The sequence below is a fragment of the Pelodiscus sinensis genome, chromosome 17 (genome assembly GCF_049634645.1).
Source record: "Pelodiscus sinensis isolate JC-2024 chromosome 17, ASM4963464v1, whole genome shotgun sequence".
In the NCBI taxonomy this organism is placed as follows: domain Eukaryota; kingdom Metazoa; phylum Chordata; order Testudines; family Trionychidae; genus Pelodiscus; species Pelodiscus sinensis.
In genome coordinates this window covers 5,299,473-5,325,772 of record NC_134727.1, presented here as the reverse complement: position 1 = coordinate 5,325,772, position 26,300 = coordinate 5,299,473, and the positions used below count along the sequence as shown (strand labels likewise).

Below are 26,300 nucleotides of genomic sequence, written 5' to 3'. Positions count from 1 at the left end.
GGCCAGGAATGCATCTTTGTGTGATCCATTGAGAGATGTTCCCATGCAAACGACAATTCCCCATTTGCAATGACATTTTCTGACATATTGCCTACTCCGTTTCTGATCAATTTGATGTAGGCTGCATTAATTGTGATTCACACTCATTTTCTCGCCGATTGTCATTTCAGCAGTCACATGTCTTACAGAATGTTAAGTACATTTTGTGAACACAGTTGCTTTTATCAGCTGAATTTAGGATCTCATTTAAAAAAAGAAATGTTGACCGGTCTTAGGTCCCATAATATCGTGTTGACTGGCATTAATTATGCTTATAGCTTGTCATTCTTTACCGCATGGATCCTATGTCAGTCTTTCCATGCTTTTGCCCAACATTTTGATCGCTATTAGACTAACTGGCCTTTAATTTCCCAGGTGGTCCCCTAGCCTCTGTTTAAATATTGGCACAACATTCACCCTTTAACAGTGGGGGCGACAGCCTTGCTGGCCTCTGGGCGAGACAGGGGGGCTGCTCTATGCCCCAGAAGGGGAGGGGCCTGTGCAGAATGGGCAGGGTTGGAGCTCGGCAGCCCTCAGCATCCCCCTAAGGGAGCCATGCCCCTCCCCCCAGGCAGCCCTCAGTGCTGCTCGGAGCAGCTCTCCAACGGTGATTTCAAGGGCCTGGGACTCCAGGGCAGTTGCCCCTTCCTCGTTCAGGCGCATGCGTCTGACTCCCACCTGTCCGGCTGGCTGTTGTGGGGCGTCTGACAGGTGGCACTGCCGGCTGACGTCATCAGCAACCGCCTCCTCCCCCGCGGCCTGCCTCGAGCTGGACCTGCCAGTAGGGGGCAGGGCAGAGCAATAAGCTTTGTCATCGGGCCTCTGACCACCCCAGGAACGTTTTCAGTGCTCCTTTTCTATACTCAGCTGCAGCCATTCCGAGAATTCCCTGGCCAATTATTTTGATACTCTTGAGCACAAGCTGCAGGTTTAAAGAGCATTTTTCTCTATTGGAAATGGGGGAGGGGTTTCAGGGACATCTAATAAAGCACCTTTAAACAACTCCCCATTATTTCATATTTTTATATTCAAACGAGGGGGCGGTGCCCCCTGCGTGCTACGTTCACCATCCCCCCCATCGGTGGGGGTAGGCAGCCCTGGCCTCTCACCCCAGCTGCCAGGGAGGGTCGGGGCCGCACCAGTCCCAGCCTCTTGGGTCTGTCCGTTCAAGCCGCCAGGGAGGGAAGAGCTGTGGGCCATGGCACACTCAGCAGCCAGGGAGGGGAAAGTTGGGTGCTGCGCCACACCCAGCAGCTGGGGAGGATGTAGGGAAGGGAGACAGTAGGCAAGGACACTGGAGAGGGCCTAGGCTGCACCAGACCTGGCCTCCAAGCCCCGGGGGCCATGCCTGCCCTGGCCTCTCAGCTCCCCCCGCCCCCACCGACTGCAGCCCACCCAGACCTGGCCTCTTGGCTCTCCTCTCTCAGGTCCCCCCCATCTCCATCCCCAGTCGCAGCCAGCCCCAGCCTCCCTGCCCCCCCACCCCCTCACTGGTTGCAGCCCTGGCCTGTCTCCCCCCACACACATCCGCCTCTGGATGCAGCCAAGCGCCATCTCCCTCTCCCTCCCCTCCCTCAGCCTCTCAGCCACCTCCTCCCTGATCACAGCCAGCCCTGGTCTCTCCAGTCCCCCTCCCCAGTTGGAGCCAGCCCCAGCCTCCCCCTGCCTTTCGGTCTCCTCACCCCCATCCATAGTTGCAGCCAGCCCCAGCCTCTCGGCCTCCTTCTGGCCACCAGGGGAATCGGGGCTGAAGTGCTAGGCAGGTGGTGGCCTGAGCTCTCCTGGCCCTGGCTCAAGGTTGCCGGAGGCAGTGGTTCCCAGCTAGGTACCAGAGCATTGGGGCCCCAAGTGCAGTGAGGGGCTGTTGCCGCTGCCCCCTTGTCCTCCTTCAGGGAGGCGGAATCTGCCCAGTTCAGGCAGCCAGGGAGCTTTGCTGGTCCCCGAACAGTGTCTGTGTGAGAGAGGCCATTGGAGTGCAGACCCTCGGAGATGAGTGGCGCAATGACCTCACTCTCATCACACAAGAAAAACTTTTTGATATAGATAGATAGATACTTCCTCTTCCTGTATTGGTCATCGTCATTTTCAACCTCCGGAAAATGAGCATTTTCAAAGCACCTTGGATATGTCATTGATCGAGACTATATTCTGATTGTCCGCAACGAACGAAATTTAGGTCATGATCATTTGCACCTAGACAACCCTCAATTCAATTCAATGTTTAGAGATAGAATGAGTTCTACTACAAATGACCAGGAGCTGGTTAAATAATGTTCTAACACAAAACATTTTGCAAAGTTGTTATAGAATTCCAAGGCATTTTACCTGTGACTGTATGAGATTTCCAGCATACGTCCCTGATTGAAATCCATGATAACGCAACTTTCCAGTACATATTATAGACAGATGTTTATAGAGGTGCTCATCCTGGTTCCTAGTCTCACCCTGCAGTCTATAGCATGCCCCTACTGGTCCCTCATCTTGTGATTGATCAGCCCACTTTTCCATAAGCATTCGAAGTTCTGTCCTTCTAAATTGTCAGTTGCTCTAAAGCAGGCAAGGCAGGAGAAGCAAATTCCACAGGCGTGAGCCCCTTGTGGAAAATACGTACAGCTCTCATTTAAATCAATGGGCCTGAATTCAGACATCTCCTCAGATAGCAGCTCTGTCTGTCATGGAGTAAGACACGCAAGGGGTGGGCTGTGCAGGAATTTTTTTTAAGTCAAGTTTAATTAATCAAACCCTGGTTGGGCAAAACAGTCAAATTAATTGTTTGATGTGCTTGTCTTCCACCTCCCCTCTGCGCCTGGCATCTGCCATGATTGACACTCTAGCAATATCTTTTATTCAATCAAACCAGTAGGCAATACAAGCAGGAATGCTGGCCCCAGCGAGTGCACAGAAAGGCGCATGGAATGTTCTAACACAAGACATTTGGCCTGGAAGGTAGGTAGGTGGGGTGGATTCTGGAGTGGCCCAGGGGATAGGGTGTTTGCCGGGGGACCCGAGAGGTGGTGGGTTTGAGTCTCGGAGTGTGTCTAGACTACTGAGTTTTGTCGACAAAAGTGGACTTTTGTCAACAAAACTATACCAGCGTCTACACTACCGCTGAGTTCTGTCGACATAATGTCGACAGAACTCAGCAGTTTTGTCAACGCTGGTATACCTCATTTTACGAGGCATAACACCTTCTGTCGACAGAGTTCTGTCGACAGAAGGTGTTATTGCCTGTAGGGTTGCGTCTAGACAAAGCAGCTTGCTTTGTCGACAGAACTCAATGTGTCTGGACGCTCTTTGTCGACAGAAGTTTTGTCGACAGATACTGTCGACAAAACTTCTGTCGACAAAACCCGGTAGTCTAGACATACCCCTACTGTGCCCCCCGAGCAACTAGACAGCCGATCCAGGCTCCTTCAAGAATGGAGCCAGCATTAGGAAGGCAGAATAAGGGACATGTGGGTCAGGTCCTGGACTGGCTAGGGGATAGGACATTTGCCTAGGCACTAAAGGTGATAAGGTTTGAGAATGTGAGTTGAAGGAGAAAGCAAACGGAACTTAACCTTAAATACTGTCTTGGTGCTGCAATGCTTGTTAAACTATGGGAAGTTGCAGGGGGAGGAGACACACAGGCTGACAGGTATAGTCTGGTTGATTGTATGGGGTAGGAGCCGGGCAGATTGAAAATGTGACTTCTTAATTCATTTCAAGGCAAATCTCACCTTTCTACTCATGGAAACATCATGTTCAGACTAGAGGTGGGTCTCCCTAGGTTGGATCCCTTGATGACTGATATTCTCTTTTTTTCTCTTTCCCATTTATCTTCTCCTTCCCTCATTAAGATCTTTTTCTCCACCACATTGTTTCTTTTTATCTCCCTCCTTCCTCCCCCATATTCCACTTCTTTATCTTAGGACATTTTATTTCCCACCCATCCTTTCTTTCCAAAAGCTACGTCTACGCTGCACAGTTATTTCGCAATGAGCTATTCCGGAAGAGTTATTCCGAAATAGTTTATTTCGAAATAGCACGTCTACACTGCAGGGAAGCCTCAAAATTAGTCCGAGGCAGGCTCCCCCAATGTAGACGTGCTACCTCGATTTAGAGCCCCAGGAGGAATAACTTAGACTGGCCCTGGTAAGGGGCTATTTCGAAATAGCAGCAGTGGAGTGTTTACACAGGCCTTATTTTGAAATAGCTATTTCGGAATAGGTGTTATTCTTCATAGAATGAGGTTTACAGATTTCAGAATAAGCCGTCCGTTATTTTGAAATTCTTTCAAAATAACGGAATGGCCGTATAGACGCTCGCATAGTTATTTCCGAATAACGACTGTTATTCCAAAATAACTTTGCTGTGTAGACACACCCGAAGCCACCTGTCTTTTTTTTTCATCTCACAGCTCCTTCTTTTTTTACTTTCTCCTCCAACCCCTCCTCTTCCTTCTAACAGTATCTCTTTTTTCCAGATTCTCTTCTCTCCGCCGTCTTTAGGGGTGTCTCTTCATTCTTCTCCTTTCGAGGGCTCTGTCTCTCTCTGCTTGTGTGTCCAACCTCACTGTCCCCTTTCCCATCTCCTCCACCATTGCTCTCTGCTCATCTGTTTCCCTTCTGCTGCTGCCTCTCAGCTAGATCACTAATAAAATATGCTGTTCTCAATTGAACTAACCTTAGTCCCAATCCCTTTGCCTTCACTCCATTTCGCTCATGTAGGTTCCTTTTGACAAGATGTTCAATTTAACATCTTGTGGTGTTGCCATTAAAATGATCTGAAGGTGAGGGCCACAAATCCCCAAGAGCCAAATTTTCCAAGTATGTGCAGTGGCATTCATCTTCATTACCAACATAGTCCCATAAAAGGATTATCACGTTTGGAAGAACAGGGGTGATCAGCTTGAAATATCTTCTGCCGAACATGCATTGCTTGTGTGATGTGTGTGTCCAGGGGCAGGGAGCAAGGAAGCACTTGGGTTTTGATTGTACATATTTTAATGATTGAATATTTCATAATGACGCAGATTGGTGACAGTCTTCAAATTTGGGGTTGATTGCTAGATCCATGGAGCATGAATACTCCAGGTAGCTGGGAAAGAGGAAAAGACAGCAAAAATACTCAAATTCCTCTTTTCCAGTCAGGAATTAGAATATTTTAGGGTGCAGCATCTAGTTTCCTGAAGTAATAACTTGTGCGAGGGAGGGGCTTGCAGCGTTTCCTGTAGCAAAGCGCACAGTCACTCTGATTGGACGTTTTAAAGTTCATTCAAATCCAGGCCCCCTCCTCCTGGCAGGAGTGATTTCTATTATTTCTGATAGGTGGGTAGTTGTCAAGTCCAGTCTTAAATGTGGCCACTGACAGCATTTCAAAATTCCCCATATACATTCCTTCTGCTAACAAGCTATTTGAAGAGTTGCATATAGACCAGCTCGGCCTCTTGTACATTTCAAAGGAAGAATGCACAACTCCACGTACATCCCAGGGCCAGCGGGAAGTCCCACTGATTCTGGGCTGCATGCAGGTGCCAACTTTGAAATGTACAAGAGTCCCCAGCGGTGTCGCTTGTGCATTCCAAAACAGAAGTTATAGCATGGAGACTGGGATCGGTGGGGGACTCAAAGTCCCCCGCTGAGCCCGGGCTCCATTCTGCACTGCCACTTTAAAATCCCAGGCTCTGTGCAGCATTTCAGCAGAATCCGGGACGAGCTGGGGACTCTCCAGCTGATTGCCGGCTCCGCACAGCATTTCCCCAGAGCCTGGGATCAGCTGGATCTCCAGTTGACCCCTGGCTCCATACGGTGCTGCCTCTTTGAAACGCCATGGTGGCATTTCAAAGGGACAGCGCCGCATATAACCCAAGCTCAGCTGTGAGGTGCTGCCCCTTTGAAATGCCCTCTTGGTGTTTCAAAGTGGCAGTGCCACACCAAGCTGACCCCAGCTGACCCCAGCACAGCTGATCCTGACGCTGCCCCTTTGAAACACCACCACGGCGTTTCAAAGCATCAGCGTCACATGGAGCCTGAGTATGTGCCTCTTTGAAGTATCCCCTCTTCCCTCCCCTGCCCATTTGCTGCCTCTATCTGATAGACGCAACAAGAGGGTGGGAGTTGACTAGTCGACTAGTCCTTAACATCTCTTGTCTGGAGATGCCCCTTCACCCTACTTCCCCACTGTGCCCCATAGCTATCCTATGACCAGCTTGGCTTCTTCCTCTCTCTGCCCCCCAGCCACCCCTAGCCCATCTCTGCCCCCCAGCAGTTCTGTGCCTAGCTTGGCTCCTTCCCCTCTCTGTGCCCCATCCCTGCTTGGCTCCTTCCTCCCTCTGCCCTCCAGCTGCCCCCAGCCCATCTATGCCCCCCCTCCCCCAGCAATTGTCTGCCTAGCTTGGCTCCTTTCCCTCTCTGCCCCCAGCCCAACCCTACCCCCTGGTGATCCTGTGCTCCCCTCACTGTGGCTCCTTTCTCCCAGCCATCCCTGCCTATATCTCCCCCTCTCCCAATCCCACTATTTTCCCTTTCCAGACTGATTCCTCTGCTGGACCCCTGGAGAATTTTCTTTTTCAAACCCATCTCTGACCATTAGTTTTACCTTGTGCATTTGAGCAGGAATCTCCGTATTTCACCACGGTAACCCAACTGATTTCTACAGGACACAAATAGAGTAGCTTTGCCATAGGTGTGTACAACAGCCACTGGAGGTCATACTGGAAGTGCGCACTGAGCTTTCTGTTATAGAGATGGTTTGGGTTCATGGCTTAGGAAGGAGAGGGGACAGCTGTGACAAAGAGTCACCTCTGGCTTCAGGACTGGTTTTGATTGTCTCAGACTGGCATCTATTCATATCTATGTGTTTTTGGCACTGCTAGCCAAATCGGAATTCTGCAAGGTACAAGCCACATGGGGGGAGGAATGGCTGTCTATGTCCACACGCATGTCCTTTCACAAGAAAAACTTTCGCACCACATCCATGTGGGCACTTACCTACTTCCCCCAAAAGGCTCCTAGATGTAGCTTCATTGGACTTGACCTGAATTAGACCTGGGATTAATGTGATCCATAACGTCTCCAATAAGCCAAGCTCTTTTGTTAGCGTACAAAAGAAAGTTTCCTTCTATTTCCATTCACTATAACACGTGTTTGTGTAATATGTGGGAGCACATCTGCTCTGTCAATTACCACTGACCCTTGCATGCTCTTCAAGACTAGCACCCCAAATGGATTCTGCCTGTGTGCATTGTGTGGGTATTTATTTATTTATTTATTTATTATTTATTGAAAATACTTTTACCCCGCTTCTCTATTTAAAATATTCTGGGCGGCTTACAAAATTTTTTACAAAATTTTTAACACGTTTTTACCTTTACATTTTACATGTTTAAAAATTTAAACGTGAAACTGCCACCATTCGTTAGTGGGACTTTGATAAGCGACCGGTCCTCTTTGTGTCATCAAGTTTCTGCCTTGGGAGCAGAATACTACAAAATGTTTACCCCTCATAAGGACTTTTGGGTATTGCTCTACTCTTTGGTTTTAATTTTGCTTTTAAAGGGTTGAAAGAAGTTGTACAGAGAAACTCCTTGTTAGTTCGTCTCTTATTTGGTGTTTTTGAGATGCATCAATATTCCAGTTATTTGCTCTGTACATCACTTCAATATAGCAAAGGTTGCAACCAAAGTAAATGTTTCCATATCTTTTCTTTAGATAAAATTGAAGATGAATTAGAAATGACCACAGTGTGCTATCGGCCCGAAGGACTGGAACAGCTTGAAGCACAAACCAATTTCACAAAGAGGGAACTTCAAGTGCTTTACAGAGGATTTAAAAACGTAAGAACCAAAGCATTGTAATGAATTGGCTAGGCTGTGTGTGTCACCATCGCCCCTGCATAGGATCCAAACTACAGTATTCATCTGTGTTCCATAGCTTTCTTCCCAGTAACAACGAACCAGGAGGATGTGAGTTCTAGCCCTCTCATTGCCACAGTGAGATATGCATGAGAAAAGCTGTATAAACATTTGTCCTGGCATCCTAATCTGCATAAAACAGAGGTGAGATCTATTAGCGCAAATCACAGCTTTACAATATAAAGCCATAGCGGCTGGAATTGGAGCAGATCCCCAGAACCCTTAAGTCCACCAGGTTAGTGGTCTCTTGGTCGTCCTACGTCATACCAAAATTCTACATGGCTGATGATGGTGTTAGCACATTACGTGCATGAGTAGCTTGTTTCATAGTTCTAAGCATATCGGTAGAAGGTATTGCAGATGGTTATAAGCCATGGCTGTTAAGCAGCCTTTCGGACTCCCTAACAAATATTCAATTCTGGATTAATACATCTGTTGTTCATTTATTAATTGTAAAAGGGACCTTTTCCTCTATATAAAAGACAATTGTGCGCTCTTCCCCATTCGTGTTCACTCTCCTCTCCTGACATACACGTCCACAAAATCACATGCTTTCTCTGCACTTTCGATTCAGAATATAATCCGATTCTTTTATAGTGAAGCCCATCAGATGTCTCTTCCAAACCAATACGTCCTTTATAATTTTACTCTGCACTGATCATATATTTTCATTAACATTTCTCAGCTCCCTTCACAGTGTTTTGCCATATTTTTGCCCAATATAGGGAGTAAATGTCTTTTGCATATTTGTATTTCCCTCTGTTCTATCTGCACATGAGTACTTTTTACCTTCTTGGTATGTTGATTTGATGAGTTGGACTGAATTATTCAGGTCTTTTTTTCACTTAGTTGAGTTTTTAAAGAAAAAATTCTAACTTTTCATAATTTTCACATGCAGCAGATACACACTGGGCCAAATGCTGTGGTAACTTACTCCCTGCCCGTTCTAATTGATTTAAGTGGAAAATCTGGCCCAATGTAAATAATATCTCCTAGCCAGCCGGTCCCATGTTTGCAAGCCCTGGCTGCTGGCCCATGAAAACTCTGTGGAATTGAGTCCATTCTCGTAGATCAGTTATATTCAAATCACAGTAGTCCAGGAGTCGAATTACTGATCAGTACTGCCCAAAGGAGTCACGGTAGTGAGAATTCGTCGTTTCATATATTCATATTTAAGCAGTGTGATGGGAATTATTTGGTATATACATCTGTATTATTCTTATAGCAAAATAACTGACCAAGTATCATTATTTTATTAGCAACAATTGGTTAATTGGTTAATAACATAGCAAAAGTGTCCTGACTGGATAATAACTTGTGCTTGTTTAATTGTTTAAATCACCCAGTGTTTTAATATCATGTGTTTCAAAGAGCCACTTGCACCTCGTGAGCCTCAGTCTGAGTACCACTGTGTTCGATACTTGCTTCCGAAGGTAACCCATAGAAGTCAAGTGCTATTGGAGTCGAAGTACTGTAAGCCAAACTTCAGCATCACTCCCACAGCGGGAGGTCGATGGGAGAAATGCTCTCATTGACTTCCCCCACTCCTTGAGACAGCAAAGAGTACTGATGCCAACGGGGGTGCCTTTGGCATTTGATTTAGTGGAGTTTTACTAGACCTGCTAAATCGAATGCCGGAAGATCGTCTGCAGCAGCGTTGATCTTCCCACAAGTCTAGATGGGGCCTGAACAAGTGGCACTTCCCCACAACTGTTGCCCTAAGAGAAGCATGTGCCCGAGACATTAATCTGAGCCACAGTTGCTCCATAGGGCAGAGAAGCCAGTTTCTGCAGCACTTGAAAGGATGCAGCTCACTTTCCCCCACCCCAATGGGACAGGCACGTGCAGGGTGTGGCCAAAACGACACCAGCTTCTGCCCATTTGCGTTCAGGGAACTATATTGAAGGTCAGGGAGAGGGGTTGCACTGTACAATATACCCAAGTTCTGAGAGATTAGACGTAAAGGAAACCCTCATTTCCCAGCTCAGCTGAGGAAGCCAAGAAGAGAACCTCACCCTCAATTCATCTGTAAGTTTTTTTCCCATTCAATGTTTGTTTGTTTGTACATTACAAAGAACTTTTTCTTGTATTGGCACAGCTGATCAGGATGTTAAACACCTCTGAGGTCCCTGAAATACCTTGTCACATTGGCTGGGAAATCTGCGTGTGTTCAGCTTCACTGATTTTCATTGCCTCTTGGGGTAAGCGAGTGATTCGATCACATGCACTGCAAAATGGACAGGTACTGCAAATTTCAGTACGGCAGCCCTCCTACTCTGCCTGATTCTTGGCCCCTGCCACTTCTAAATTCAGAGACGAATTGTGTGATTGTTTTGCAATATGGAGAAATTACCACGCATGATTAACAAGTTCATTTTATCAGTGATTTTCTATGTTTACCATCATGGAAGGTCTGGTGTTAATTCACATCGTTACCCGGATCTTGTAGTGCACAAAATTGTTAGGACAACACAATCGTAATGGTGTGCTTTTCTCCTGTGAGGCACTCAGTGCTTAAAGTATTACTATGCTGTTTTTCAGTCAAAATGAAAGGGCGGCTTTAGCATTTGGCAATAACTCGTCATTGTGATGGGATGGGTAATTATACACAGCAGGCACCTTGACTCAGCTGATCCCCTCTTTCCTACAACTGTCAGCCATTTGTTTTTTGTGATGGTGTTACAGTGCCATCTGGAGATTCAAATCACCGGTGGTTATATGGCCACGTTCCATACTTGGCTTGTGCTTATTCTCTTTTCGTGGGTGATCTTAGCGGTCCCGCTTCGTTTCCGTGATTCGCCTAGATGTAATGATGGCAGGCGTGACAGAAGTTCACATGATGGGCCAAATTATTTACAACATCCAGTTTGAACTGGGTGAAATAAATGGGAGTGGAGAACTATCAAGTCAGTTGCGACCCTCACTGATACCTTCTTGGTCCTGAGTCCACATTAGAGCAACCTAGAAGCTGCTCTAACTTGAGCCGATTGATTACTGCCAACTGCACCTAGTTTTCCATCAGACTCAAGACACGCCAACTCAAAGCAGCAACAGCCCCTGGCACAACAAGAGATAAACCACCTTTAGACACACCTCCACCCGTATGATGATCCACTTCCCACACAACACACCTTTCAAGGTCGAGGAGTCCTTCCCCTGCGATTGCGACGTTTGATGGGCCTCATCCAGTCCCCTAAATGCCCCAATAACAATTTTGTGGGTGAAGGCAGCAAATCCCTACGCTCTCAAGTGAACTTGCATGGAAAAACGATCAAAATCCAAGATGCCACGTCACCGTGGGGGGACACTTTTCACAAAACGATCACTCACTACATGGCCAGTCCTCCTCCTGAAAGGAACCTTGCTCGATACTATCAAAAACACAAGTCTGGGAGCTTAAATTCATAACTGTGTGAGGTACTAAAAGCATGGTTTGAATAGAGATACCAGATTGCCCTTCCTCCCTGCTTTCCTTGCTCTTTATCTGTTCTCCCTTATGATGGAGAAGTGCTACCAGGCCACTTCACCTTGAATGGTCCCTTGAAATGTGTTAACTCTGTGTTCTGAATAGCCCATTCCACCTTGTATTTAGTGGTGACCATAGGTGCTCTGGAGCTGGAGCACCCACAGGGAAAAATGAGCACCCATTGGCAGCCAAGCTCCTTCTTAACCCCCTCACCACCCTCTGTGTCTCTCTCCTCCTGGTAGGCCCACGTACCTCCCCCTCCCCCACTCTCCCAGCACTTTCAGAGTGGCACATGGAGTTCAGGAAGCTCCAGAGGACCGGGGGGGGGGGGGGGGGGCGGCCAGCTACAGGTTTTTAGTTGCAGTGTGCACAAGACCCTCTGAGGACATTTCTCAGACCCGAGGAAGAGTCCTGTGCACTTCGAAAGCTTCTCTCTTTCACCAGCAGCAGCTGATTCAATAAAGGGTGTCCTCTCCCTCACCTCGTGTTTCTCATGTTCTGAGTCTATTTGCAACCCTTGAAGTAGCCAGCTTTCATAGTAGGACACTGACCTGACTCTGGTTGTGTTGCATTTACTCCTGAGTTTGTGACTGGAGCCAGCAGCCTACATAAAAAGCAAGGTAGGACTCCAGGTAGTAGGCTGTCCCCTAAGGGAAACAAGGCCCTTCAGAAATGCTTTTGAAGTTGTATTTCTTTTAGGATTGATTGTATGCATCTAAAATGGCTGGGCCTTTTCATTAGCAGATTGTTGGAGTTGTTAACTCCAAAAAACAATTTGTTTAATGCTAAATAGCCCACAAATAAAATTACAGACCCATCATTCATAAAGCCAGCCCAATTCCCAATTGTTCTAGTCTTCCATTCGGTGTGAATGTCACTACAGTTGTCGTGGCGATGGTAAATAGATCTGATGTGAAGTCAAAGTAATGCTTTACTGTCGGCTGAAAATTAACGTCTTCAAAGACCAAAACGAAGAGCCATATGAAAGTCTGATGTTCCCACAGAATATAATCCTGTCAATAATCCCTGGAAGTGAAATCAAAGGCAGGAAAATCTGAGGTATTTCAAATTCTAACCTAAATTCCAAAGCTGCATTGAAAGAGGCAATGCCAATAGAACTCCGAACAATCATTGACCCAGATTAGATAAGCATTAAGTGTCCTCCACTTCAAGTGTGCATTTCTTAGTGCTCCTTGTACTTACAGTGCACACTTACTTTTGAACACTGCTAGGGTTATTTTATTTTATTTTTATCCACTCCACACACTTGCCAGTTAGCATTCAACATCACTTGACAGTCCTTGAATGTAATTGGTAAAGTTATATTCTTATTCAAGCAGCTAAAAGAGTAGCAACTCTTTCAGTAGTTCTCTTTATGTTCTCTTTAGGAGTTTAGCATTTTAGAAGCAGTAAAAGATGCTGGATTTACACACACTGCCCTGTGGTATTGCTTATTTTTAATGGGCTTCTGCAAAATATGCATTTGGTTCCAGCACCTTAAAGAAAAGCAACTAGAGGTTAATTCTCTCATTCCTCCATGGATTCAGGCACATTGGGAAGTGTATGAGAAGTGGGTACATAAACAAGAAGCAATGTTCAGCTAAAAGTTAATCCATTACCATTCAAATCAAGAGTAACATTCCCATTGTCTTAAATAGTACTGCATTTGGTCCTGCAAATAATAATGTATCACCTTACTAGACCGAAAAGGATTGTGCGTTAAATATTGCTAAGAAACTATCCAAATGATCAAATAGTCAAAATGCATAATCTCTGGAGGACCTTTGAACCAGCCACAGACTGATGGCAACACACCAGACATTGGGCAGAGAAACTCCCAAATCTGGCTCAATCCTGAAAATCTGTGAATCTTTTGGGCCGCCCTCCTCCTTGTGTCAGTGGAGAGCCAAAGAGCGCAGAGTGTAGGAGTGGTTTTGTCTGTACTGAAGAAGAACATAATGAGTGATGGAAGGAAGGTCAGCTCTCTATGAAATTGACATTCCATGCTCAGGTCACTGACAGCACATACATAACCCTCTCGGCACCTCAAGTGTTTGTGGGTCCAAGTTTCTGACCCATATAGCAATACCTGTGATACCCAGGTTTGATAGATGCTGTGCTTTGTCTCAGTGCAAAGACAATTTTGCATCCATAAGTGAGATGGTTATACAGGGAGTGTTAAGACCTGTTTGTTGAAAAGAATCTAGTTTGCTGTGGCTGTTTGAGCTCTGCTTACAGCGTAGGTAGATGAACTCCTCAAAGGTCTGTGTGGTACTCAACCCCACATGCAGTAGGGCTTCTGGTGGCCCAGCTCCAAGATCCTACACCTGGGTCTTCTGCCATGAGCTATTCAATCCCATAAGGGAGGTGGTGGCTTGCAGACCTTGGATGGTGGGTCAACAATGTTCTGACTTCTCCACAAGCAAATCAGCATCATTGGCATATCTTGGTCAGTGAATGATGCTGGACCAACCTGGATTCTGAAGCATGGTGTGGCAAGTTTTAATATCCAGTTGATCATCAACAGACCAGTGCGGGTATGAGAACGTACCCATGTGACACAGCACAGATTCTGTAGAAATGTGGCAACAACCATGAACTCCCGTGTACTCTCAGGCGGTACTCGTGTGAATATCGTGCACTGAATTTAGCGGACTATCTGGAACACTGATTCCTTTTGGTGTGAAGCAAAATGCTGAAATCGTTCTTGAGTAGGGAAATTGCTGTGCCTACCATGGAATTTAAAGTGAGCATGGGCATACCTGCTTTGTTTCATATCTTCTCAGTCAACTTGATTAAGTCATGCGGAAGCACTAATGAGGACTCTTGAGCATTATTTGGCACTCATAAAACAAAATTGTGATCAATTAAGTGCAAATGAACTGGAACGAGCATATGCATCTGAAAGCAGTCCAGTTACAGACGGCTGAGAAAAGCAGTTGCCTTTCCGAAGCACTCCTCAAGGTTTGATTCAAAGCCTCGCACAGCGTCCAGATGGAGTGTCAGAAGCAAAAATAATCATGTGGAAATTCAGAAAAGTATCATCAGGCACGCGGGCCCGACCTGCTGTCACAGTGGGAGCCGCTTCAGAAAGAAGTGTTGACACAGTAAACACCCACAGTCGTGGTTTGTAGTTATGGATTGGTCTTTTCAGTCTCTCACATCAGCTCTTTGATCACAAACGGGGGATGGTGATTTTATCAAGCCGGGATTGTTAATTTATCATGGAAAAGGAAGAGATTAGAGGAGGCTGTTCCTAGAAGTATTTACAGTTCTAAAAGATACGCGGACAAATGATCAAAAATTACATTTTTGAGCTGTCTTGAAACTATATTTGTTTAAGGAGATACTGGATGAAAATAATGGCAGGCACATTTTTGAACAAAAAAAAGGAAATAAATCCTCAGACAACGTATCCAGTACTCAGTGCTGTCGGAGACATGGTAAAGTGGTTGAAGTTGAGAGAGTGGTTAATTTAATGATCAGTCCGTTTGAAGATTAATGTATTGCCTTCAGTAAAGGCAGTTAGCTGCTTCAGGGCATACATTTGTGATTTTAGGGGTCAGGAAGGAATTTATCTCCCTGCAGTTATTGGTGGAAACTAGGTTTAACTGATGAGATTCTATGCTGCTATATTCCACTGAAAGCTACAAACTTGAACTTTTAGAAAAATATCGCAGCCTTATGTTATCCTATCCCATTTTACTAATGATCATGATATTCTACAAGAACAGTCCAAAATTATAATCTAATAATGCCCTGTAGTCTTTGCAGCTGGCTGTGTATTTTAATTAGGGAAAAGCACATTGTCATCAGTGCTTCTGTTGTGTATTATGTGCTTATGTATTCCACCACTAATAGACACTGCAGTTCTGTCTATAGATTTTAGAAATGTTTGTGCATCTGTCTGTCAGTCCATTTGTTCAAGAACGCCTCCTAAATGGGAAGAGGGCTGGCAAATATTTAGGCCACTACAAGTGGCTTCTAGAGCTTCGAAAAGACACAAAAATGGGAGAAAGAAACATAAAACAACCACTTCAAAAGAACTCACAAGTGGTTGTGTTATTAGGAGCTTCTCTCAGCACTTAGAAGATGCTGGTCTAACTGGGAAGTCTGCCATACCGTTGCTATATTTAGCAAATCCTCATTCAGTCTCTGCCAACAGGCGAAAATAAGGCCCCTAATCCTGCTGCCACTGAAGTGACATGCAAGATGGGCTTTTACTCTTTGCTGGAAGCCTAGTTTTCTAAGGTGCCAAATGTTCCTGTTCAGGGCATTCGGCACCAGGAATGTTAAAAATCGTTTCATACGGTAACCATATTACCGATGAAAATTCTTAGTGGTTACACAGTGACGCGCACTAAGCTTAGTTTTATACTGAAAAGCCCACAGCGTAGCCTCCTCAGGAGCAGGGCTGCCATCCCCTGCTGGCCTGGCTCCCCTGCAGGAGGCTTCACTGTCCTGTCAAAGTGAAACTTCCTCCCAGGGAGCTGACTGAGTTTAATCAATATCATTAACTGATATACATCAGCTTATCGGTTACACGGTTAATTGATTAACCTCTAACTGCACCCGAAACAACAAGATCTCATGCTGAGTTTGAGAGCTGAGTTTGTGGCCCTTGAGGTAGAGGATCGAGAGGACAAAAGTCAGGACATGCAGGCACAAGTAAACATGATTTCGGGGCATTGAACGCCTGGTTTCTTTTTCATTTCATTGAATCTGTCATAAATTACTGACATTCAGATAGTGGGTGGGCCAGTTTTAGATTTCTCTATGAAAGAAGGAAGATGGTCTGAGATGGGGATCTAATTTCTATACATGAAGAATATGAACTTGCATGTGATTTATATCTCTCCATTGACACACTTCAATACCAATCTCCTCCTTCCTCCCCCTTTGACGTTATCTACAGGGTAAGGGGATTTGAGCTGATAAATTCAGTCCACTTTTTCTGATGCCCTTTTTCTTTGGTTTATACATGCACATTGTCAGCAGGTGGTGTCAGCAAATGAGAACTTTTAAAATTCTTTCTTTCATGCATTTTCTTTTCTTCATATTCGGTGCATTGAGAAGAAATGTGATGTCAAAGAACTTGCTGTTCTTAAAAGATAGCTAACGAACTCAAAGATAAGTAAATCATGGACATGAATATCCCATCCGGCATTTTGTGGTTCCAATTAAAATGGATCTGATCCCAGATCTCTAAATATTACCCAATCCTAATTAGGCACTCTGTGATGCTACTTGGGAATGCATCTGGCTGTCTTTGAGTGTTAACCTTTCCAGATGAATTGATGCATTTATAAATGAGTAATGTCTTTCCTTTGGGGTGAAAGATAAGTGTAGGATGAAAACACAATGGATTTTTTTTCATTTTGTGGAACCCAGCCAAGCTTTGTCCGGAGACAGGTTGGACTAAACATTTTTTGGGAGGGGCTATGAAACAATTTTCTTAACATCAAACTTAACGTTGGCTTGGCCAGGATATAAACTCTCCTGCCAGCTGCCTAGAGCCCTGCTGCTGTTCTTTATAGTCTTGGTGATTGGTTTATTTCCCAGTCTGTCATCATGCAACAAAGGATTAAACTGTTTTAATTGAAAATTGACCTGGCATTTCTAGCATCTCCAAATCAGGGGAGAAGCCTTGAACTTTGCAGGGTCTGCAGTTTGGCTCTGTTTTTAATCAAAAACAGGAGTGAGCCTTCACGGACTACAGTGGTGGGGTTAGATGTGCAAGGAATTCAGAAAAGGGCCCTTTATTAGGACAGTAGCCACGTGGGATGGTGGAACCATAGCCCTAGATCACCCGCTCATGGCCATCTTCTGAACCAATCAAGCTTAGCCTCAGTTCTTCATCTGTAAAATGGGGGTAGGTATTTCCTTTCCTTTCTCTCGCCCTTTATCTTGTCTGTTTACTCTGAAAATTCTTTCCCTGGTGTGTGCTGGCAATGTATTCACAGCACTTGCATGATCTTAGTGGTCATAGCCTATCAGTATGACTACAATGAAAACAAGGAATGCTCTGGAAAGAGACCTCCAAGTGGAAAGATCAAGTGTGCGTTGCAATGTAAACAAAGTGGAGTTTCACTGATGTCGAGCGGAGTGGATGAATGTGAGATGAGGCCATAAATGGTTCATAACTTCATGATGGATACTTTACCGTCATTCTATAGGAGGTCCTCACTATCGATGTTGTATTCATCTTTACAACACTCTTACGGCTGGCCACTTGCAGAATCAGCTCTTCAGCCTCAGAGTGCCCTCAGCTGGCGGGTGTGTCACCCTCACTTGCCTGTCCTCTGAATTACTGAAGGCCTATACCTATCAAAGGCTACGTCTAGACTGCAAGCCTCTTTCAAAAGAGGCTTTTTCGAAAGATACTTTCGAAAAAGCCTCTTTTGAAAAAAAAGCATCTAGACTACAACCAGTACTTTCGAAAAAGTGAGCTGCTTTTTTGAGAGAGAGCACTTTCGAAAAAAGGCATTATTCTTCATAAAACAAGGTTTTCCGCGGTCAAGAAAACTGCTGTGTTCTTTTGATTTACTTTCGAGAGAACGCGGCAGCAGTCTAGACGCAGGGGAAGTTTATTCGAAAAAAGTTTTGAAAAAAAACCTGTAGTCTAGACATCATAGAACTGGAAGGGACCCTGAGAGGTCATCGAGTCCAGTCCCCTGCCCTCATGGCAGGACTAAGTACCATCCCAGGGGGGTATGTCTACACTTGCCCCCTAGTTCGAACTAGGGAGGCAAATAAAGCATACCAAAGTTGCTAATGAAGTGAGGGTTTTAAATAATTGATTAGCATATTCGCAGCCGGTTGCCGTTTTAAAATGCTGTTCGCCCGATTTAACTTGCCATGTATAGACGCGGTAGTCCGATTCAAAACCCTTCCCTCGAATTAACTGTTATTCCTCATGCAATGAGGGAAGGGTTATTGTTTCTGCTTTGCTCTGAATTTGATAAAAACTTGCCAACATCAGCCTTTCGGTTACTTAGAAGTCGGTACAGCGTGTGGACATCAATTTCTTCTACACAATTTGAGTCAGTTCCCATCTTCAGATACATATGTGAGGTGTTCAGAAGCCCAGTTGTCTGTTGACTTCCCTGGGGTTGTATGTCACACGCAGGTCAGCACAGAATGTGATCCTCGGAGGTTTGTGTGTGTCCAAAGGTGGAACTGGGCTGTTAATATGAGACATGGCAACTGTTTGCTTTAGCTTTTACTTAACCCAAAAAATGTTTCCCACAGACAGTTGCACAGTTGACATCCAGTATTTTCAGATGAGCTATTTCAAAATTGGCTGAGCTGCCAGAATTGTGGGATGAAATACGAATCAGGACACATCTGAAATATCGGGGAACTTTGGATTACTATACCCTGGTGAAAATGCCATTGGATCTCACGGCAGTACTTACACAGTTATTTAACTGGCTAAAAAATGTGGTACATTTCACTTCAAAATGCAAAGAATTGCTAACTGTATTGTGTGTTAACACAAAAAGTGTTTTATGTGAGTCCCAGTGCATTTTATTGGGCCAGAAGCCGCATGAGCTTTTTTTAAACAAACTTCTTTAAAAGGTCAGACTCTAATGGCTGGAAGTGGGCTTTGAAGTTCAACATCTATTATGATGAAAGGGGAAGATTTTTCTGTTTTTCTGCAGAGGAAGCAGAATAGCAGTGCATTGACTTAAAGGAGACCCTGGTAGGAGTGAAAGGTGTCTTCACAACGCAAAACACTAGAAATGTTCCTCTTATTTTCTGCATTCATTTTCTTTAATAGGGCACCCAAAAAACTCTATACCTTATAACTTCTCTCAAAACTCAGTCCAGGTTTGCACATCTGTATTCAGTTTGAGTATGCATCCAATCCGTGAATCTAGAAACCCCTGCGTGTTTTCAGGTTTCATTCCTAAAGTTTGCATTGCCAAAATCCAAGCCAGCGATACTGGAGTGTAAACATAATCTTATTTGGACATAGATCAGACAAGTGGTTTATTGGGTAGGTAGGGCAAATAACGCTTTCTGCAATTCAGTTGTTGTCCAACCTAGGAAACACCATAAATATGTCATGTAGGTCAGACCACGGCGCTCTGTGACCCATAGTAGAAAACAACCCAAAGCAGAAGTTGGAGGAGTTGTGACCTGAATGCAGACCAGAGGTCAGAACCACGCTTACTTTCATTGTACCTCTGGAATATGGATTTAACCGTCTTCCCTCAGAAGTCAACAGAAAATTCTCAATTAAGTACCTTTGAGTGAATGTTACTTAATCTTTCGAGGCCTATAGTAGTTATTATTTATAAGGACTCAATAGTACTTACTATCAACCCCATATGAGGCCAATATCTCTTACCACCAGGGTTCCATTGAAGGTTAAAGAATTCATGTTGCTGTAGGGCGATGAAAAGTCTGAAATATGGTATGAATATTAATCTTGTTTTTTTATTATATGAAGGATTTATGTGGCAAAAGGCATGAGTCAACTTTCCAGGTTGTGCTAAAAAAATGGGGATTGAATGATGGGAGGATTTTTGTTTGTTTCTCTGTAAGTTGTGAGCCCGAGCTTATCGTAGTTAGAGATTTCTAGTCTTAAGTCTGTTAATTTCTTCAGCTGCTCAAACCAGGCATACAGAATGCTTCAGATACAGGAATGTAATTGTTCTTTGGGCATGCAGTATTTTGCAAATGAATCTTTACTGGGTTTTTTCTTGGTTTTCCAACAGGAATGTCCTAGTGGGGTTGTTAATGAAGAGACCTTCAAACAGATCTATGCACAGTTTTTTCCACACGGAGGTGAGTAGAGTCCATTTGTTTCTATCAGACAGATTGACACGTGTCTCAACATTCTTAATTGCCAGCTGGCAGCAAAACTCTTTCAGCTAGTGCCTGTCATAACTTTGAATTGTTTTTGAAGTTTTACTGAGTTTTTAAATACAAAAATACAAATGAATAAGAAAATAAATATAGGACTCCTAGCATACCTGTTGCATGGAAAAAGATAATTGAGGGCTCAACTCACTTTTTTAAAAATAAAGAGTGGTACTGAGGGGTAGCCGTGTTAGTCTGTACGTAAAAAAAAAAAAACTTAAACAACAATGGTCCTGTAGCACCTTAGAGACTAGATAGATAGATAGATAGATAGATAGATAGATAGATAGATAGATAGATAGATAGATAGATAGATAGATAGATAGATAGATAGATAGATAGATAGTAAGTACCATGAGCTTTCGTGGGCACAACCCACTTCTTCAGATGACAATCATTAGAAGAAGTTATTTGTCATCTGAAGAAGTGGATTGTGCCCATGAAAGCTTATGATACTATCTCTCTGTCTCTATCTCTATATCTATCATTTGTTAGTCTCTAAGGGTATGTCTACACTACCCCCCTAGTTCGAACTAGGGGGGGTAATGTAGTCATATGGAGTTGCAAATGAAGCCCGGGATTTGAATTTCCCAGGCTTCATTTGCATAAAGCCAGCCGGCGCCTTTTTTAAATGCCGGCTAGTTCGGGCTCTGTGCCGTGCGGCTACATGCGGCACGGACTAGCTAGTTCTGAACGCGGCGTACAGCTAGTTCGGATTAGGAAGCCTAATCCAAACTAGCTAGTCTGTGCCGCGTGTAGCCGTGCGGCACGGAGCCTGAACTAGCTGGCATTTAAAAATGGCGCCGGCCGGCTTCATGCAAATGAAGCCCGGGAAATTCAAATCCCAGGCTTCATTTGCAACTCCGTATGACTACATTACCCCCCCTAGTTCGAACTAGGGGGGTAGTGTAGACATACCCTAAGGTGCTACAGGATCATTGTTGTTTTTTAAGTTTTTTTAGTGGTACAGTGGTTAGGGCATTTGACTACCTGTCTTGTCCTGTGAATTGTCTCTGCTCTCCCATTGGCTGGTTTCTCTATTATGGTTTTAATTGATTTTAATTGAGTGCCCATTGCCTTACTATATAGTGCTCTACTAGAGTTATGCTTTTGCATACGTCAGTAATGCAGCATTAGAATTAAATTTGTGATTTGACATTGTCTGTATTTTTCCTGTCAATTTTCAGAGTGTGTGTGTCATTTTACAATCCCAAGTGGTTTGATGTTTCAGATTTCTTATTCTTTACATCTTTTTACATAGGAAATTGTGCATTCTGGGTGTAATAAAATTTCTTTAAATTATAAACATTTTGCATTTGTGTGACTTCATTATCACAGTTGTTCTCTGTGTTACTAAACACTAAAGCTTCTGTTACACTCAAGCCTTCATGTGTACTGTTTGCCATCTATCAAACAGTACAAGTGGTCTAGTATTTTTCGATGGAAGTTATATGTCACTGAAACAAAACTTGTCAGTTTAACATTGTGTAATAAGATCTTTTCCTAAGGGAGCTTTACTGATCATTCTTTTTGTTTTCTTTTGGAGGTATTTACTTGTACAACTTTTAGTTTAAAGATGCAGCAGCCAGTTGTGTATTGCACTCTTAGTTGGTTTACTCATTTGAATGGTAGTAACTGAGTCTGGCTTTAAAAATTGTAACACCTTTTTCATTCCAAATGATTTCATCACCCAAAGGTGGGCTGCAGGAATTCTGGAAGGAGATACAAGTCATCTCTCAAAGTAGAGCACAATCACATGAAGGTCATAATGGCATACATCAGATTAATTTTTCTTCATATTATTGTGGTTTCTGGTATTAAAAGCTGTCTTTCATCTGGCCTTAGAGGCTGTTCTTGCTTTATATGTAAAGGCTTCTAAACCCATCTATAGCAAATTTTAAGGTTCAAAAGGATAATAAATATTTCTGTTGGTTGTTCTGTAACAGGTGAATCTACAATTCACGTATCTTTGGTGCTTCTGTGGTGCTCTGCTGTTGTAGAAAAATAGGAGATCGTAGCCTTTTCACCAGCTGCTTCTGCCTGGACCAGTCTGCAGCACAGGCTCTGTGAAAGTCCTCTGGGATTTCTCATCAATATCACAATAAAATCTGCTCAGCTTTTATTGATTTAAATTGAAGTCAAGTGACTGGTGTCAAAACACTCAGTAAACAGAGCAAACCCAGTATTCAGATGTACTTATTATTTTTCCTTTCTAGCCAACCACCTGTTCTGTTGTGTGGCAGATGGGGCCTCCCTTAGCCATGGGATTTACTGGTTTAGTGAACAATCATCTTATCCAGTCTAAGTTTTTTAAAAAGGTTATTTATGGGCTCTCCAATACTCTGAGCTGGTGGAATATTCTTGTTTTTAGAATTCCTTTCTAGCCACATACCAGTGAAGGCTAGCACCAAAATATTGCTACCGGTATACAGCCTTTTAGAGTATTGCAAGCCTAGTGCATTTTATATGGAGAAGAAAGATGGATGTGAAGGGAGCATGGGCTGAGTTTCTCTGTCTTTGTTAACATGCTTGAATTGCCCCCGTGGGCTTAATTTTCCTTTTTGCTCCAGACAGTGATTTTTCTTCACTTATTTCCCCAGCCTAAAATCTAGATCATTGCCATGTTGATAAATTCTTGTTTATTTCAAGGATCTTTTCTGAGTACTCTTAATGAGCCTGGAGTTGTAATTTTTCACTCCTTGATACCAAGTTCACAGAAACAATTTCCAAAGAAGCCCCATTGGTTACTGAAGCAAAATGAGGCCATGAATGTTGCTGATAGTCATTAGTGAAAGTGTGTGCATAATAAGCTTCAAAATAATCAATGCCTTTGTGTTTTCAGATGCTAGTATGTATGCCCATTATCTGTTCAACGCGTTTGACACGGCACAGAATGGCTCTGTGAAGTTTGAGGTAATTAACTCACATCATAGTTTGGTCATCTTTCTCAGACATAGTGGGTTTTGTTCAACTTCCACAGCCACTCTTTACTTTGAACTATTAGGCTGCGTCTAGACTGGCATGATTTTGCACAAAAGCAATTGCTTTTGTGCAAATTCTTGCTGCCTGTCTACACTGGCCGCGAGTATTTGCGCAAGAACACCAACTTTGTAATGTCCAAAATCAGTGGTTCTTGCGCAAATACTCTGACACTCCCGCTCTGGGATAAGCCCTATTGCGCAAGTATTCTTGCGCAAGAGGGCCAGTGTAGACAGCAACGTTAATTTCTTGCGCAAGAAAGCCCGATGACTAAAATGGCCATCGGAGCTTTCTTGCGCAAGAGAGCGTCTACACTGGCACGGATGCTTTTGCGCAAAAGCAAATCTTTTGCGCAAAGGCACATGCCAGTATAGACGCTCTCTTGCGCAAATACTTTTAACGGAAAAACTTTTCTGTTAAAAGTATTTGCGCAAAATCATGCCAGTCTAGACGCAGCCTTAGTGTTTTCTGGATAACTTGTTGGAGTCTTTAGATAAAAATCTACTAGCTATTGTCTGCAGGTGGCTTTGCATTTTCTCTTTATCTAAGGACCTCATTGCGACAGCTTAAAATCAGAGATGTCCCAGTAGGGTGGTCCCCTGGTGTGGTGATCGTGCCACTGATGCCCACCTTACTGCTCTCTGGGGTTCCCCGTCACCCTGTCCTGCTGGGCCAGGTCCTCTGGTCTCCCCCAGACAAGGCACAGAGTTCTGGTTACACCTCGCCCCGCCCCACACAATAGAGACACTGAACTAGGAATGTAATCGTGTAGTCGATTAACCGATTAGCCAATAAACAAAAGCTTATAGGTTAATGCTATAGACTACACGCTTCTCCTTCCCCCTCGCCCGCAGTAACTTTTTTAACAGGCTGGCCAGCAGCCCGGCTCAGTCCCATCTTGCACAGGTTCCGGGACCTATCCCTGCTGCGGTTCTGTATTTCAAGTGTATTAGGAGCCAGGCACTGGTTTTTAAACTGGCTCCCCTCATGGGCCAGTTCCCACCTGACACCCCATGCTACTGCCTCTGACATAGAGGCAGCAGTGCGGAGTGGCAGGGGGCTCCTCAGGAGTGAGGACAGCGGGCACTGGCTGCCGGCCCCACCCTCAGGGACCATAGAATAGTCGAGTAACCGATAAGAATTCATGAGGTTACTCGACTATTCGATTAACTGATATTTAACATCCCTACACTGAACCAATTCAGTGTTGGGAGGACTCAATTCTAAGGGCTCAGCGCACAGGAAACCAACCTCCAAATGGGACCAAAACTCCAAATAAATCTGTCTGTCTTTGTGTAAAAGTTTTGCCCAGAGAAAACTAAGGAAGTCCGCCCACTTTATCAATAAAAGCAAGATGTGCACAATGGTTGCTCTCCCACTTCCCCAGCAACAATTATTTACACTGGGCTTGATAATAAATAAAAGTGTTTTTATTAAATTAAAAAGTAGGGCGTAAGTGTTTGCAAGTGGAAACAGATCAAAGTAAATTACTTAATTAAAATGAACAAAAACCACTTAGCTAGTCCTAATCCACTAAGAAACTTGCTACAGTCTTACCCTAAACAGCTGTTCTAGTCTCAGATAAAAGATTCAAATCAGAGTTGATTTTTTACTCTGACTTGGGTCTACAGCTTCTTCAAAGGTGTATGCATCTTCTTAGGGTATGCCAGCCACTTTCAAAGGCCAGCTGTAGCTTCCCAAGATGGAAAGCCTTTCTTCCACATTCCCCATCCCCATGGAAAAGTACTGGGTTCAAGATGGAGTCCAGTAGCAGGTGGCATGGTCTTTGGTCTTTGGTCTTTTCAGGACCAAACATAGTTTTGACTTATAGGGCAAACACGGCCATTCACAAGTTGTTGGTTTGAGTACAGGTTAAACCTCTCTAAACTGGGACTCTTTGGTCTAGCAACATCCATAGTTCAAAGACCCTCAGCAGTTTGGAGTCCACTGGCAGGCATGCTAGTGGCTGGGCAGGGGGAGGGGAGCAAAGGGGACCAGCGGCAGCGGAGCTGGGTGGCAGGGAGAGGGATGGGGGAGGGAAGCAAGACCAGCACAGGCAGGGCTGGCCAGGAGTGGGGCCAGGAGGTGGTGACCGGCTGGGACTGGCAGCAGCAGGGCCAGCAGCTTAGCCGGGAGCAGAGCTGGGCGGCCGGCAGCCAGAACAGGGAGCTGGCCTGGAGCGCAGTCGTGCTGGGGAACCAGTGGCAGGGAGGGGCTGAAATGCAGCATGGTCCCCTGGTCTAGCAAACTCCCTCATTTGGGACCAGTCAGGTCCTGATGGTGGCAGACCAGGGAGGTCCAACTCGTACTGAGTCGTTAAGTCCTGGAGCATCAATAATGGCCCTCATTAGCACATTTAGAATTATAAACAGATCCACCCTTCATATTTCTAACTTCACATACAAGGCTGATATATGCACAGCAATAGGATATAGGAATTCAGCTGACTGCAACATTCAGCTTGGTAAATTACATGAGCTATTTTGTCCAAAGCATCTTTGAGTTCTACACGTTCGTATTCAAAAGCCAGTTTTCATAACGCGTGTTCAATGTTATCAGCACCACAGGAAATGCTGTTGCCAAAGGTGGAGGAGAGAGATGACTGGAGAGATTTGACAGCAGAATCAGAGGAGGAGAGGGAAGAGAGTGGGGCAGCAGGGGGAGATGCAAAGTGGTAGAGGCCAGTCACAGGGATGGAACAGATGGGCCAGTGATGTGTATGGCTTCTACTGCTGAACAAGTAGATGTAGGTTAGAATGAGATTATTGTCCTCTGGACTCCTTTCTGAAAAATAAGCTTGTTTGTATAACAGTCTAATTGAGTAGCCATCTTCAGCCCCCTGGCACTAGAAGGAGAAAACATCCATTCATTAATCAAAAGCCGGTCTGGTGCTCCAGCAACAAAAACGTATCATTAAAAGTCACACTTCTATGTATTCAAGGGTTTGTGGCACATGAACAGAAAGTCACAAATCTAAGCAGGAAGGAATTGGTGTTTGGAACCAGCTTCATTGCACATCCCAGAATAAAGCCATTAGTGTGTGCTAAAAGG

General features: G+C 44.4%; 1 protein-coding gene across 6 annotated transcripts in view; it reads left to right on the top strand.

The window, feature by feature from the left end:
- The window catches only part of KCNIP1 (potassium voltage-gated channel interacting protein 1), a 725,629-nt gene that overhangs the window by 688,165 nt on the left and 11,164 nt on the right, over positions 1-26,300 (top strand). For all 6 annotated transcript variants that reach the window (XM_014569862.3, XM_014569863.3, XM_006115769.4 and 3 more), the window contains 3 exons: positions 7,731-7,855; positions 20,126-20,195; positions 23,113-23,183. In XM_014569862.3, coding sequence (XP_014425348.1) covers positions 7,731-7,855; positions 20,126-20,195; positions 23,113-23,183 — 266 coding nt within the window. The remainder of the gene's footprint in view (positions 1-7,730; positions 7,856-20,125; positions 20,196-23,112; positions 23,184-26,300) is intronic.